Consider the following 14,802-nt stretch of genomic DNA (forward strand, 5'->3'; position numbering starts at 1 on the left):
CCCCTTGGTAGCAGCAGTGCTGCAATCACTACAGCGCCATCATTGCCCCCCCCCCAAGCAAATACTTACCTTGTTCCCAACTTCCCTGTAGGGGTTTGGGAACCACTGCTCTGTACATTATAAAATAGTGTGTAACCATGTGAGTTTAGAAAACGAACAATTAAAAAGGAAACTTAAATATATATTACACCAAGTGCTTGGTAAATTTGATGTTTCCCTTCATTCATGGCAAATAAGACTGCTTATGCTTTCTGAAGAAGAAATGTTTGCCCAACAGCTATTACTGTTAGTTTGGCTGAGTCAGGTCTGATACAATATATTTTCTTTAGCAGTCTCTATGACAACCCCAAGTTATAATAAAGACTATGCAAAATCAGGTTTATGGGCTTGATGTTTAAATTCTATCCTCTACTTGTCTCAGAAGAAAGGTCTCAGAAGGAATACACAAGTTGAGTCATTCTACTTACGCGACTGTGAGCATGAGGATGGAAAAGTCTGCGAACAATAAAAGTTGTGGCCATAATGCAGAATAAGATGGTGCAAATGATTTCCTTCCACCAATGTAAAAGAAGAACTGGATCTTTTTTGCGAATGTTCTTATAATTCATGTTGTCAGCAAACCTAACAGTAATCTGAGTGCTTCGTTTGTTTCTCTCCCGTGTGTAGTAAGGCAAATAATACCCATTGTCTACATTTAAAGAAAAGAATGAATGTTACAAGCATTTTTTTTTCAAAATCGATAAGTGTCAAACAATTCTAATTTTGAATCAAGAGATTTGTTTAATTAAAGTTGCTGAGCAGTGAAAAATCCAAGGCAATTGCCTAAGACACTGGCTAGGATCCAAAGACTGAACTCACAAGGGCTTTTTAAAACATACCTTCTCACCATAATACAACTGATTTAGAAACCACCTTGTGGCATGGGGCTGCGGTGGAAGAACAGCACAGGAAGCCCCTTTGACCCAAGTTCTCTACAGAGCTGACTCCTCCAATATTCAGCCAGCCAACTTAAAGGCTAATAATTAGGGGGTCAAGAAGATTTAAGGGTAAATTTGTTTTGTATAGGTGAAAAGGTGCTAGCTCTTCATAGAGAATTCCACTTGTATCAGCCTATTTAAATAACAGTTGAACATAAAAGCACAACTCACACACACCATAGGGATACTGCAGGACTGAAAGGGCACCATTACTGTACTCTTCATGAGAAAACTTGTCATTGCTGAGGCATTTATCAAATTCATCAGATCCCACCATCACAGGGGTTCTGGAAGGTGAATCTAGGGAAAAAATCATTGTTTTCAAAGTTGGGGATGTTAAAATTAATAATTTTACTAATTTATTTTATTCGAATTCGAATTCTGAAACCTTTATTGGCATACATAATAAATAAATAAATACACGGTCGCAATAAGCCCACTGACAAAACACAAGAAACAGACCACAAATAAAGTGCACACTCAACATACCAATCAGGGCTACCTTAAACTATTAAAGATAAGAACTTTTGCAAGAAACTTGGCAACAAGCGATGTCGTTTCTGGCGAAAAATCGTGTAGAAGAAATGCTGCTAGAAAATGGGAGGGGCCAGAGTAGCTTGAAAAAACAGGGTCAAGAATAGAGCGGCGAAGCTTACAGACAGACGCAGAGATAATGAATAACTGAATCAGGCTCAATGCCGCAACGGTTACAACACCTTTGATCAAAGGGTATCCGCGAGTAGCGACCGCTCAACACTGCAGAAGGGAAGATATTCAGCCGGGCTAACATAAAAGCCCTCCTCTCGAGGGGATCCGTAAGGGAATAAAAATAAGAATACCGACTGACAAAGGAAGGAAAAATATAATACATAGGGGAACAAACCTGATTCAGATCAGATGATAACCATAAAAATTCAGACTCACCAAGTCTTTCATAAATAAGAGATAACGACTGATTAAAATCACTGTTGAGAAGCGAATCTAGAGAAATACCAATAGATGCTAGTTTGGACATGCAAAACAAAGACCAAGAAGATTGGAAAGAGTCTTTAAGAAAATGGGCAAGAAGGGAATCAGGATCAGACTTAAAAAAGAGCTGTAACCAAAATTTAAAAGTAAATTTCCAGGCCAAAATTGAAGGGGGGTGTACACTCAACTCAAAAGACAAGGTAGAAAGTTTAATATAATTAGGGACCCCAAGAATCCGTCTGTAAATTTATTTTATTAATAAAACCAATGAGTATTTAACACTTGAAGCCACCAGCACCTCTAGCTCATTCCAGGAGCACCACAAGAATGGAAGTGGTGTTACTTTTTTCTGCCTCTGTAGGATAAAAAAAGACAATGAAGAATTGCTGGGAGGGGTGGACACCAAGTCTGTCATTCTTTTTCCATCGAAGTTGCGAAATTGGTACACAATTGTTCAAGCCAGGATCTTCAAGTGGTTCTCACATTTAGCAATGGGAGCCACTTTTTAGAATGAGAATTTGTCAGGATCCACTGGAAGTGATGTCATGACCAGAAGTCATCAAGCAGAAAATTTTTTAACAATCCTAGGCTGCTATCCTACCTGCACTTACCCAGGAGTAAGTCCCATTTACTATTACTGTTAAAAGATTATACATACTAGCTTGTTAAAAGTACAGGTCTGTATTTCTTCAAATGCAGTCACAGACCATCTGACTGTCTAATACAGGCGTGCTCAAAATGTCGATCGTGATCGACCGGTAGCTCGCGAAGCAAAATCCGGTCGATCGCGCGCTGAGCCTCCCGTCCGCCATGTTGAAAGGGGCATTGCATCCGGGACACTCGGCGGCGCTGGGCCAATCAGGAAGCTCTGGGGCTCTTTCCTGCCTCTTTCAACATGGCGGGCCAATGAACTTCAATGAAGGGCGGGAAAGAGCCCCGGAGCGCCCCCCAGCCCCGCGCTGCCGCCGTAGCTCCCCCTGCCCGGCTCCCTCCCGCCCCACTGACGCGGCCGCTGATGCGGGCTTGGTGGGCGAGGCAGTAGGAGGAGAGCTAGCTAGCTGGCGGTGGAGCCGAGCGGCAGCCGGGCAGGGGGAGGGACGGATGGACGGACGGACGCGGTGGAGGAGGGAGGGGAGGACGAGGGGCTGCCTTCCCGCCTCGGCAACGGAGCCCTGGCCCTCCCCACAGCCCGCACGGAGCAGGGAGGGCGGTCCTGGCGCGCCGGGGTGGCTGCGGTTGCAGTCCTGGCCGCTACTCCTTACTTGGGAGTAGCCCCGTTGACTCGGATGGGGCTTGCTTCTGAGTAGATCTGCCTCTGAGGCTGCGGTCCTCTCCTCACTTACCCGGGAGTAAACCCCATTGACTAGCATGGGACTTACTTCTGAGGAGACACCATAGGGTTGGGCTCTGAGGTTGCAATTCTGTCCACATTTACACAGCAGTAAGCCCCACTGACTCTAATGGGACTTACTTCTGAGTGGACATGCATAAGGTTGACCCCGACACATCTAATTCTGTTATGGCAAATGCTATTATTGTAAAAAACCTCTGGTAGATCTCCAGGCCTTGCTGAGTTTCCAAGTAGCTCTCGAGCCAAAAAAGTCTGAGCACCCCTGGTCTAATATATTAAAAATAAAATATTGAAGTGAATGGCGACCCACCTGAAATTGACGCAGTTAGTGGGTCCCGACCTTCAGTTTGAGAAACACTGTTCTAACAGTGTTCCTTTTAAAACCCATAGTTCTTCCTAAGCTCTTGCTGTTTGTAACTCAGCTATTTGACTTATATCTATAAAAATGCAACATGTGAAGTAGCTCAAGGACAAATGCATTCTACCTGTATATTTTTTTAAAAAAATCAGTAAACCTAAATAGCTTAATTTCTTCAGTTTCAAAACTGCTGCTTCCACCAAGGAATTTAAAATAGGATTCAAACCCTGTGCCTGCTAAATCCAAAGCAAATTTGTCAAGTGCTGCCTTAATACATTTACACGTACTCCAATAAAAATAAAATATCTAAGTTTTGGATTTGTTTGAATATGTCATATTAAAGATGTAATTCCAAACATGCTTACCAGGCAGTAAGTGCTACTACACAGAGTGGGACTCACTTCTGAGTAAACATGTACAAGATTGCAATGTACCTGTCCGTACTGATTTTTTAAGTAAATGTTTCAGTTCAAATACTTTTGGTTATTGGAAAACTTCTGAGGTATTTATACAATATGGGAAAAGTAACATGGCACTTTTAAAGTTTTAACTATGCCAAATAAGCATCCTAAATCAGATTCCAGCAAATTTGGAGCTTTAGCGATTTTTCAGACTCAAAATTTTCCAGAAAACCCTCATCACTGTTACTGTCAGATGTCAGGTTGCATCACCTTTCAATCTGGAAAAATACCCTAAGAATAGTCACTTACGAATCAAGGGTTTCCATTTAATCACAGGTAGAGGAATAACTGCATTATCATTCCTGGACTCCAGAGCCTTAGGATTTGTTGGAAATTTATCAGATATTCTGACTGACGACTGGAGGTACAGCTGTCCTCTATACATTCCTGCATACAAAACCAAAGATTGTATTTGTATTACTGTTTACTAGCTTTCTCCTCTAAACTAATATTATTTCGGAATACATAAAATGTTTTTCTTTTTCAGACCACTGGACAAATGAACAAATATTTCACCTGTTATAGTCTATGCACAAGATACAATTTAGAAGAATTGAAACATGGTCTGACCACAGTGCAGCTGTCTTCATAGGATGTGGCAAAGGCAATAGCAGTATAATGCTGGAGATTCCTGGTAAACAGTTCTAAACTCAAAGCACTTTTAACATGTCAAGTAGTTCATATGCATTCTCATAACATGTTATACTTTCATACACATTCTCAAAAGTGCCCCGTAGATTCATCCAATTAGTCAAGCAAGAATTTGAAGTATTCTGTCAAGCATGTCAAAAATTTAAATACCACACACAAATCTTCCTGAAAATATCCTGGGATAAGAATTGGACCACTGGCAATCCTGGCCCCAGTGCTGCCTGGGGCCACAACTGCAAGCTGCTGCCCCACCTCCCTTTCAGAGGCACAAGCAGGCAGTGCACACCCTCCCTGACCCTCAGAAGGCCTAAGGACTTAAAAATGTCGCTTCTGATTTCATCCATGAAACCAAAGTGATGTTTTTTGGCCCTCCAAGGCCTTTACAAGGTCTTCTGAGGGTCAGGGAGGTAACATGCTGCTTCCCCGTCCCTCTGAACATCTCTGGGTGAAAGGCCCTGAGTGGTGTGAGGGGGAATGCTGCAGGGGTGGATGGTGATGCAGCGGTGCCCCCCAGCCTGGTACCCAGGACTTTTATCCCTCTTGCCCTCCTCACGTACACCACTGAACTGGACTAACAACCACAGTCCAGTATTACACAAAGCTCCTTTTAAAACTTTGCAAATATGCCAGAATGAGTTCCTCTAGAAATCAGCAAATTTTCTCAAATTTATTTAATTTTATCTTCCGTATGAGCAAGTTTTTATTTTAAATTTGACTAAAATGCAGTTTCTTCTCTCAAACATACCTGTAACCCACTTGGCAGTTCATTAGGAAAAAAGTCAAAAGGGCAGAGCCTCAGAAAAGCCTGCTCCACTGCCAGATACCCTCCTTTAGTGGAGTGGGTGGAAATAACTAACCTATCCAGGATGTGATCATCCTCCTATGGAGAACTATTAATGAGCTTGGAACTTTATGACTCAGAAAATACAAGAGATGATTAGTCATTAAAGTTAGCAATCAGAATCTGAAAATAAAAGTTGTTCAATGCTATCAGCAACAAGAGCAAATAAATTCTGACAGATGGTCAAGAAATTAGTTGAAGTACTAAAATTTCAGCAGTCATTAAATTCAGCAGTAATTTGAGAAAACATACATTCGATGGGGCTGAAAATACATTTTCCACGTGAATACACAAACTTTTAGAGAAGGATGCAAAAAGTAGCAAATATTACACTGCCAAAACAAAACATGCATACAAATCATCTGCCAGATTCATACCCACATTTTAATACTGAAGTACTTACCGCAGATACTCGCCTATAAGTCGATCTCACAGATAAGACGAGGGCAGGTTTTGAGCCCAAAATCATGGAATTTGCTATGACCCTCAGATAAGTCGGGGGTTTAACTTAGGGAGGTGTCTGACTATAATTTTGTCTGATTTTACCCGAGGCCAGATCCTGAAAAATGTCCAGTAATTGTTATCTAAGAACCGTACCACCTAATTTATTAAAAATAAAGTAAAAGATCATAAAATACATTTGTATTCAGTAGCTTTTTTAATTCTGGTCTCCACAACCTTTTTGTAAACACTGTCAGAGTGTTAAGTCCACTGTAAACAACATACTAATAGAACAGTGGTTCCCAACCTGGGGTTCATGTACCCCCAGGGGCACTCAACAGGACCTTTAGGGGTACTTGAAAGAGAATGGAATAATGGCAGTGCTCCAGAATGCCTTGCAGGGCCAGCAAGGCAGGAAGGGAGGTAGCTAGTTGACTGTGAAAGCCCCACCAATAGCTAATTTTTGGTAATCAATTCATGTTTGAACCAGTGATTGAAGACCAGCACAGGAAAAAAACTAAAACATAAAAAAAGTTATCACTCAGAATTTCTCAGGACATATCTGGTGCAAAACAGTGCAAAGGCAGAGTCTTCTGCTCTTAAGCCAGAAGCTCTACATATAACATACAACTTAGAACACAACTGGAAGTGTGCAATTCTCAGAGACAAGCAACAGCAGAGACAAGCAACAGCAAATGGCTGTGACCAAGTGCAGCTGCACATAGCTGAAACCCTATTTACTTAGAAGCAAACCCATTGCTTTCCCTGGGTGTTATTCCTAAGTAATGGTACTCTGAATTGTAGTTTATGAGACATTTGATGGGAGTGTTTCCACTTCCAGGGAAGGTGCATCCTGCAGCTGCAACAAGCCCACCCTCACCTGGTTTGAGGGCCGTTTCCTCCTCTTGATTTACAGCAGGATCAAGGCTGTCAGGGAAGTTTCACTCTTAAAGAAGTGGGGTGATTCTGCCCTTTTCCTCTCACCCCCACCCCCCACTGCTGGCTTAGCTTCACTGCCATCTTTTCCTGGGAATAAGCCCCATTGACAATAATGGAACTTTCTTCTGAGTAGGCATGCACTGGCTTGGGCTCAAAGGCTGCCATCCTATGCGCACTTTCCAGGGAGTAAGCCCCATTGACAATGGAATTTACTTCTGAGTAGGCATGCACAGGCTTGGGCTCAAAGGGAGTAAGCCCCATTGAGGACACACATGGGACATGCTCCAGGCTCCTGCTCCCCTTTCCTGTCCTTTCAAAGACTAGCAGGGGCGGAGGAGGAGGAATGCCTGATTGCCTGGGGATACTGCAGAAGCAAGCACCTATCCTAAAAGCTTACTACATAAGCAGCTGTTGCAAGTGCTTCCTAGCTCCTGCCAGCATGCAGCTAAGATCTCTGGCTAAAATACCTGTTGCTGCAGAATAATTCTACTTTCAATTCTACTCTCTGCTTTTCCTGTGTTTTGCATCTTTGCAAGGTCTCCAGGACTCTTCCAGTGAAAAGGACACGCACACAGGGAAATTGCTTCTCTCTCACACACACACAGATGCTCCCCCCCACATACACAAATGCAGGGACTTTTCTCCTCCAGTCCAACTTCATTGGTGAGGATAGGGGGAAATGGTGTTAGCAAAGAGGTTTGCAAAAAGTTTTGCAAAGGAGAGACTGAAGTGTGACTGTATACAGTAAGGGGAGAGGTGGACAGGAAAGCAAGAGGAGGGAGCCCAGTCCTAGGCATGCCTACTCAGAAGTAAGTCCCTTTAATAGTCAGTGGGGCTTACTCCCATCAAAGTGAGGCAAGGATTGTAGCCTTAACTGTTTTAAGTGCTCTCTCTCTCACACACACAAACTTTTCCTTTGGATTCAATAAGGGGGAGAGGGCAAAAACAAGAAGGAAAGAGGAGATGGACTTAACCCTTTCAATGGCTTGAGAAACAAAGGTACAGCCGTCTGCAGGCAGGCAGGCAGCCTCTCACTGTCTCTCTCTCTTTAAAAAGATCACTCTCCCCCCTTCCCCACCCTGTCCAACTTCATCTGTGGGGAGATGGGGTTAGCAAGTTGGGCTTTCCAATGTAGTGCTTGAAGTTTAAATACAGTAGGAAGGGGGGAAGGGGGAACAAGAAGGAAAGAGGAGATGCTCAGCTGTTTCAAATGACTGCTTCTTCCTTGCTCAGACGCCCCCTCCCACACAGAGCTCATTGTCTCCTGCTCTGTCTTGGGTACCGCTCCAGAGATGCCTCAGTGGGCGCTGGTGCAGAGCGAGGGGGGCTGCTGATGGCTGCAGTGGCAATTGCCCTGCCCTGGGCTTGGAACTTCTGCAGCTGGGCAACAGCCTGAAGGAACACATGGAGCACACCCATAGGCAGCTGCGAACGCTCAGCAGCAGCCCCAGCCTGCACAGTCTCCTCGCAGCAGCAGATCACTTGCTCCCTCGCTCTCTCCCTCCCTCCCACAATAGTGATTGGCTGGCTCACTCGCCTCCCCCCCCCCACCCTCGATGCTTGCCTGCCCAGGAGGTAAGGTGGGGCAATGATTCAGGCTGCTTTTCTGGGAACAAATTTTTCGCCTTATATTCATCGGTAATTCATCACCAATCCAAAAACAAAATGTAGAATCTACTACACTAGGTTTGGACAAGCCTAAGATTGTCAATTCTGAAGTAGGCACTGCACCTAAATAGACACTGGACTCTGTAGCTCCTCGGGCAGCTTCCACAAGGTCCTCTTCTTCTTCCAAGATGTCATTATTAGAAGCATAACTTGTGTCATCAAACAGGCTGATTGGAATTACTTTGCCATCTTTAACCAGCCAAGCAGAAGCAACTGGGGTACAAAACTGTGGAGGAATGAACAGAGTATTTCATTTATTTATGATTCAGAGCTTTTCATTAAGATTACAGAGACAACAACAGAAGATGGAGACCTAAGAAAAACCCAAATTTCATGATCTCAAAAACAAAATGCAAGACATCGCTGGCAACACTGCTTATCATGCGTCCATTGTCAATACCTGGTATTCCCATTCAAGATGTCCTCCTTGCTTATTAAATGCCATAACCTTCCAGTCAGCTACAGAGACCTTTATCACTGTATCTTTCATTATAGCCTCCTGCTCCTCCACATCCGAAATGATTTTAGAATCTTCTTTTAGATTTGATTTCAAATTGCCTTCAATATATCCCACACTTGTTTCAATGTCTGGAACATAGCGCAGTTCAAAGTGGCCAACACTAAAATTCCACCTTTAAATTTAAAGAAAAGAATATATAAATACACACTAGCGTTTGTGAATCTGTATCAATTTCATTTTAAAATTCTGTAACAGAAGCAAGATCATGACATTTCTGAAATAATTCAGTCCTACTCAACTACAAATAGAGTAAGTCAACTGCTTTTATTTGGGCCAGCTAGTCTTGTATGTGCAAGCTTTTGAATCAACACAATGCTACATACATGATGCCTGAGAAAATTGTATCAGATGAACATCTGTTCCTTCTTATGGACAGAAAGACATTCCTAGTTGGCTCACTTCCTGCACAGCAGAAGCAAAAAATATGCAGGATAGCTAAGCAATGAGGCAAGAAGAAACAATGGTGGGGGACAATGACACAGGAACTGAAAATACAAGTGGTTTAACAACTGACATTTAAAACCACAGATATACAGATCAATGTCCTGGACAATACAGCCAGCCACAAAAGAACACAACATTACATTACAACATTAGTATTCCATATGAGATACTAGTGTAAACTACATCCAGGATTCAAAAAGACTAAATGAGTGAACAGAAAGTTTTCCTATCCTGGGAAGAAGAGAACTATACCAGACAGAAGTTCAGTTTCTCCACCTGTGGACATAGGGATCCTCAGCAGGTCTTGGACAGTTTCTTCTTGCTCTATAGATCCAAGGCTGACTTCTTGAATCTTGCTAGAACTGCATTAGTTGAGTAAGGGTTTAACCTTAATTTACTTCTAATATTTTACCCCACTTTTCAACAACAAATTACATCCTTGACATCTCTAGGAAAGGCAGATTAAATCACCTGTCAGATTCCCTGGAGAAAGACTCCCAGTCTATTTAGTGAGCTAAATACAATGAACGGACTTTGTATAAGCCAGCTTCATATGCCTGACAGTAGGATGTTCCTAACTGTGGAGTCTAAAAGCACAATGGAAGAGAAAATTTTTCTCTAGCCCAAATACCTCAGAAAGAATAAAGATCTAGCTCCTTGAGAGTGAGTTCTGGAGCTAAACTTTGCAGTAGTTGAAGTGAATGTTAAGGCTGTTAAAAGGCTTTCCTGTAATGGGTTCAACAGCCTGAAAAGTTAGTATCTGTCTCATAGTTCTGGGTGGAAGAATTATAGGTATACAGTCTGTCCAGAAAGTAAAGAGAATGGTATTTTTTAAATTCTTTTACTGAAAATTTTTACAATTGAACACCATCTCCTTCAAAGTATGCACCTTGTGAGTGTATACAATGCTCCCAGCGATTTTTCCATTCTTCATAGCATCCCTGGACGTCTTCAAGTGGGATGCTGTTTAGAGTCTGTGTAGTGGCTCTTTGGACGTTATCCACACTACCAAAACGGTGTCCTTTCAAACCATTCTTCATCTTTGGGAATATGAAAAAGACGCAAGGAGCCAAGTCGGGGCTGTAGGGTGGATGGGGAAGCACCATGATGTGTTTTTCAGCCAAAAACTCTCTGACAGTCAAAGCACTGTGACAAATCCTGAGTCACAATTTCATGTAGAATTGACAATTGTCTGATTGTCAATTTCATGAACTGACAATTCCCGTTTCCTCTGCAATCATTCTGATAGTGAGCCGTCAATCACGGTTGAGAACAGACCTCACTGCATCCACATTCTGTTCCTTTTTTGACAAAGAGGGGCATCCTGATCATTATTCGTCTTCAACACCTTCTCACCCTTCCTTAAAGACCCTGTGCCATCAGTACGCTTGTGCAGATCATAGCGCAGTTTCTCCATAAGCTTTCCTCACCATTTCCAAAGTTTCTAATGCACTTTTACCCAATTTCACACAAAATGTTATTGCGCACCGCTGTTTCAAACGCACTTGCATTTTTCTTAATACAAGACACTTAAACAGGGTGTCACAAAAAAGAATGCCTCAACTATGACAGGGCTGGAATTCAACTGGAATTCTAACGTACACCTGGCACCCTACCCCAAGTGACCTTGGCCAGTTTCTCCCTTCTGGGAGCCCTTCTCGAGCGTAGGAACTTCATTCTCATTACTTTCTGGACACGACTTGTATACCCTCTAAAGATGTCCTTCCTGAACCACTACTCCAGAGTTGAGCCCTACAAACCTCTTGGAAAGACAGATGTGCAATTAAACCACAAGATTTGATCCTGAAAATAAAGCAAAGGTCGGAAGAGTGCTTGAGTGAGATCTACCTCCAAATGGTGGAGCCTCATGCTGCCCCAGGATATTATATCACAGGCTGATCTTCCATTTGTAATGTATCCAGGGAGGCGTTTGCTAAGGGAGTTTCCTCAAGAGATCAAACAACACTTGGGCAGATCTCACTCCCCGCATGAAATGGAGGATTTTGTCATAATAGACATGTGATGAGATTGCAAATGGGCAGACCAAATTTTACATAAAATTGACATTATGTAAGTTGAGACTTACATAAGACTTACACCTGCATAAGAGAATACACCAAAGGATGAAACAAACTTTGCTATATTTCTGACTTTTATATCAGAGACCAAAGATAAAATCATCAAACAGCAAACTAGTCAGTGTGGCTCTAGCTGCAGGTACCAATATTATTTTCACATCCAAAACTATTCCAGATACATCTAATATAACTTATGCATACTTCTCGTTGCCGCTGCGGGGCCCAACAGCACGAACTGTTTTCTGGGTTCGATGCAGGAGAAGAATATCTTCCTGTTCCATTTCATCTTCATTCCAACGACGACAACCCATTGCTGAACATATGTACTTCACCTGGGGTAAAATAAGAGTCTTAGTTCTGACAAGTACTTTTCCTAGTTTGTTAGTGCATCCTTCTCTTTGCGGATTACACAGAAATTTCAACTCCTTTTTTACATTTTCCCTATTTCTTAATTTGGACATAGAAAAGGAAAAAAAATTCCAAGAAATAGGCACAAAAAAAGTTTGGCTTTTCCTTAGCACCAACATAAACATTACTGACACATACAGAGTATTTCATTCACTTCATCCACACCATCATCCTAAATTAATTTTTTTTAAGTTTCTGTCCAACTTCCAAGCTGCAACACACTACACCATGAAAGCAAGCAGTGGTAATTCTAACCAAGCCTTGTGTCAGGGAAGGGGACTATAGGCAGTAGGGCCTAGTGATCAGCACACCCACTTTCCCTTTATTGAACCAGCAGCTAAATGGGTAAAAACCTTGATAGATTGTACCTGTCAGCACCATCTGAGAAGAGTGAGACAAGTCAGGGGAGGGCCATCTGGGGAAAAACCCTTTCCTAGGAGGCGAATGAACTTCAAGGGTTCCTATTACAGTCAGTTCTCTATGTGAACTCATTATCTGCAAATTCGTTTATGCGCAAGAGAAAGAATTGCTACCTTCTCTCCTAATTCATTTCTCTGTTCTCCTTATCTGCTATGCAGAGGCCTTCTGGAAGCTGAATGGACCTTCTGAATGGTGCCAGTTACCAGCATGGACCCCTTTAAAATGGTTGATGGAAGCTTCTGCTGGTCTTTTTAAGGGGGTCTGCACTGATTGCAGGTGCCATTCTGAAAGTTCCCGCAGCCCCTCTAAAAGGGGAAGGTCTCTGCAGCATTCAGAGATATTTTGGCACTTCCTGCTGCACTCTGCTAGATTCTTCTGATGGTACCCCTTCCCCCCCAGGGCACCCCTTGTACCCAATCCCATTGATCCCATAGGGTCAATGGTTCATTATCTGCCAATTTGCTATCTACGAGGGTAGTGGTTCCCAAATTGTGAGCCATGGGTACCCAGGGAGCTGTTGAAACTAGGTAGGGGAGTAGCGAACACCTTGCCAAAAACCTGCCACCTTATACAATGTATAGGATTGTAACCTTAATGGGGAGCTGCAGTTAATGGCCCAGTAGGTCAAGGGAGCCACCAGTCAAAGAAGTTTGGGAACCACTGCACTACGATTTCCAGGAACCTAGCAGATAATGAGAAGTCACTGCAGTCAATTCCACAGTAGTGTCTGCAGAGTGAATTTATAATAAAAATATTTCCTTACACAGCATGTAATCACCGCAGATAACCAGTTTATTGAAAGACTAAACAAAAAAGATTAACTAGGGGAAAAAAATCTAAGCTTAACAGGAAAGCATAAAGCAAAGGTTTTCACCAACAGGATGAAATAACCGTTAATGTTCAGCAGATGAAGCTAGAATGCTGCTCAGTTACTAAAGCAGTAGGGTCCCTATTCACAAAAGACCCATCTAATTATCAGCCTATTAGTCTGCCCTCAGTTTAGGGCAGTGGTACTCAAACTTTTCCGGCCAGTGGCTCCCTTGACCCCTCATGGCTGCTGCCCATGACTCCCCATCATGTTCCTGAGGGCTGGAAGTGACATCATTAAACAGGAAGTGGCCAGAAATAGTAACTATATTAAATACAATATTATAATATTATATCTATTATAATATTAAATATATTAACTATACTAATATTAATTATATTAATCATATCATAAGAACATAAGAACATAAGAACATAAGAACAGCCCCACTGGATCAGGCCATAGGCCCATCTAGTCCAGCTTCCTGTATCTCACAGCGGCCCACCAAATGCCCCAGGGAGCACACCAGATAACAAGAGACCTCATCCTGGTGCCCTCCCTTGCATCTGGCATTCTGACATAACCCATTTCTAAAATCAGGAGTTGCGCATACACATCATGGCTTGTACCCCATAATGGATTTTTCCTCCAGAAACTTGTCCAATCCCCTTTTAAAGGCGTCTAGGCTAGACGCCAGCACCACATCCTGTGGCAAAGAGTTCCACAGACCAACCACACGCTGAGTAAAGAAATATTTTCTTTTGTCTGTCCTAACCCGCCCAACACTCAATTTTAGTGGATGTCCCCTGGTTCTGGTATTATGTGAGAGTGTAAAGAGCATCTCCCTATCCACTCTGTCCATTCCCTGCATAATTTTGTATGTCTCAATCATGTCCCCCCTCAAGCGTCTCTTTTCTAGGCTGAAGAGGCCCAAACGCCGTAGCCTTTCCTCATAAGGAAGGTGCCCCAGCCCCGTAATCATCTTAGTCGCTCTCTTTTGCACCTTTTCCATTTCCACTATGTCTTTTTTGAGATGCGGCGACCAGAACTGGACACAATACTCCAGGTGTGGCCTTACCATCGATTTGTACAACGGCATTATAATACTAGCCGTTTTGTTCTCAATACCCTTCCTAATGATCCCAAGCATAGAATTGGCCTTCTTCACTGCCACCGCACATTGGGTCGACACTTTCATCGACCTGTCCACCACCACCCCAAGATCTCTCTCCTGATCTGTCACAGACAGCTCAGAACCCATCAGCCTATATCTAAAGTTTTGATTTTTTGCCCCAATGTGCATGACTTTACACTTACTGACATTCAAGCGCATCTGCCATTTTGCTGCCCATTCTGCCAGTCTGGAGAGATCCTTCTGGAGCTCCTCACAATCACTTCTGGTCTTCACCACTCGGAAAAGTTTGGTGTCGTCTGCAAACTTAGCCACTTCACTGCTCAACCCTGTCTC

The 14,802-nt window shown here is 42.8% G+C and overlaps 1 protein-coding gene across 5 annotated transcripts in view; it reads right to left on the reverse strand.

Annotated features, from left to right (window-relative positions):
• Positions 1-14,802, reverse strand: part of EIF2AK3 (eukaryotic translation initiation factor 2 alpha kinase 3) — a 58,865-nt gene that overhangs the window by 20,553 nt on the left and 23,510 nt on the right. For 2 of the 5 annotated variants that reach the window (XM_066627606.1, XM_066627604.1), the window contains exons 4-9: positions 11,900-12,030; positions 9,057-9,288; positions 8,720-8,882; positions 4,366-4,503; positions 1,149-1,277; positions 468-688 (exon numbers count right to left, since the gene is read on the reverse strand). In XM_066627606.1, the coding sequence (XP_066483703.1) occupies positions 468-688; positions 1,149-1,277; positions 4,366-4,503; positions 8,720-8,882; positions 9,057-9,288; positions 11,900-12,030 (1,014 nt within the window). The remainder of the gene's footprint in view (positions 1-467; positions 689-1,148; positions 1,278-4,365; positions 4,504-8,719; positions 8,883-9,056; positions 9,289-11,899; positions 12,031-14,802) is intronic. The other 3 variants (XM_066627608.1, XM_066627607.1, XM_066627609.1) reach the window with 2 other exon arrangements.

This window comes from Tiliqua scincoides, chromosome 5 (assembly GCF_035046505.1).
Source record: "Tiliqua scincoides isolate rTilSci1 chromosome 5, rTilSci1.hap2, whole genome shotgun sequence".
Taxonomy (NCBI): Eukaryota; Metazoa; Chordata; class Lepidosauria; order Squamata; family Scincidae; genus Tiliqua; species Tiliqua scincoides.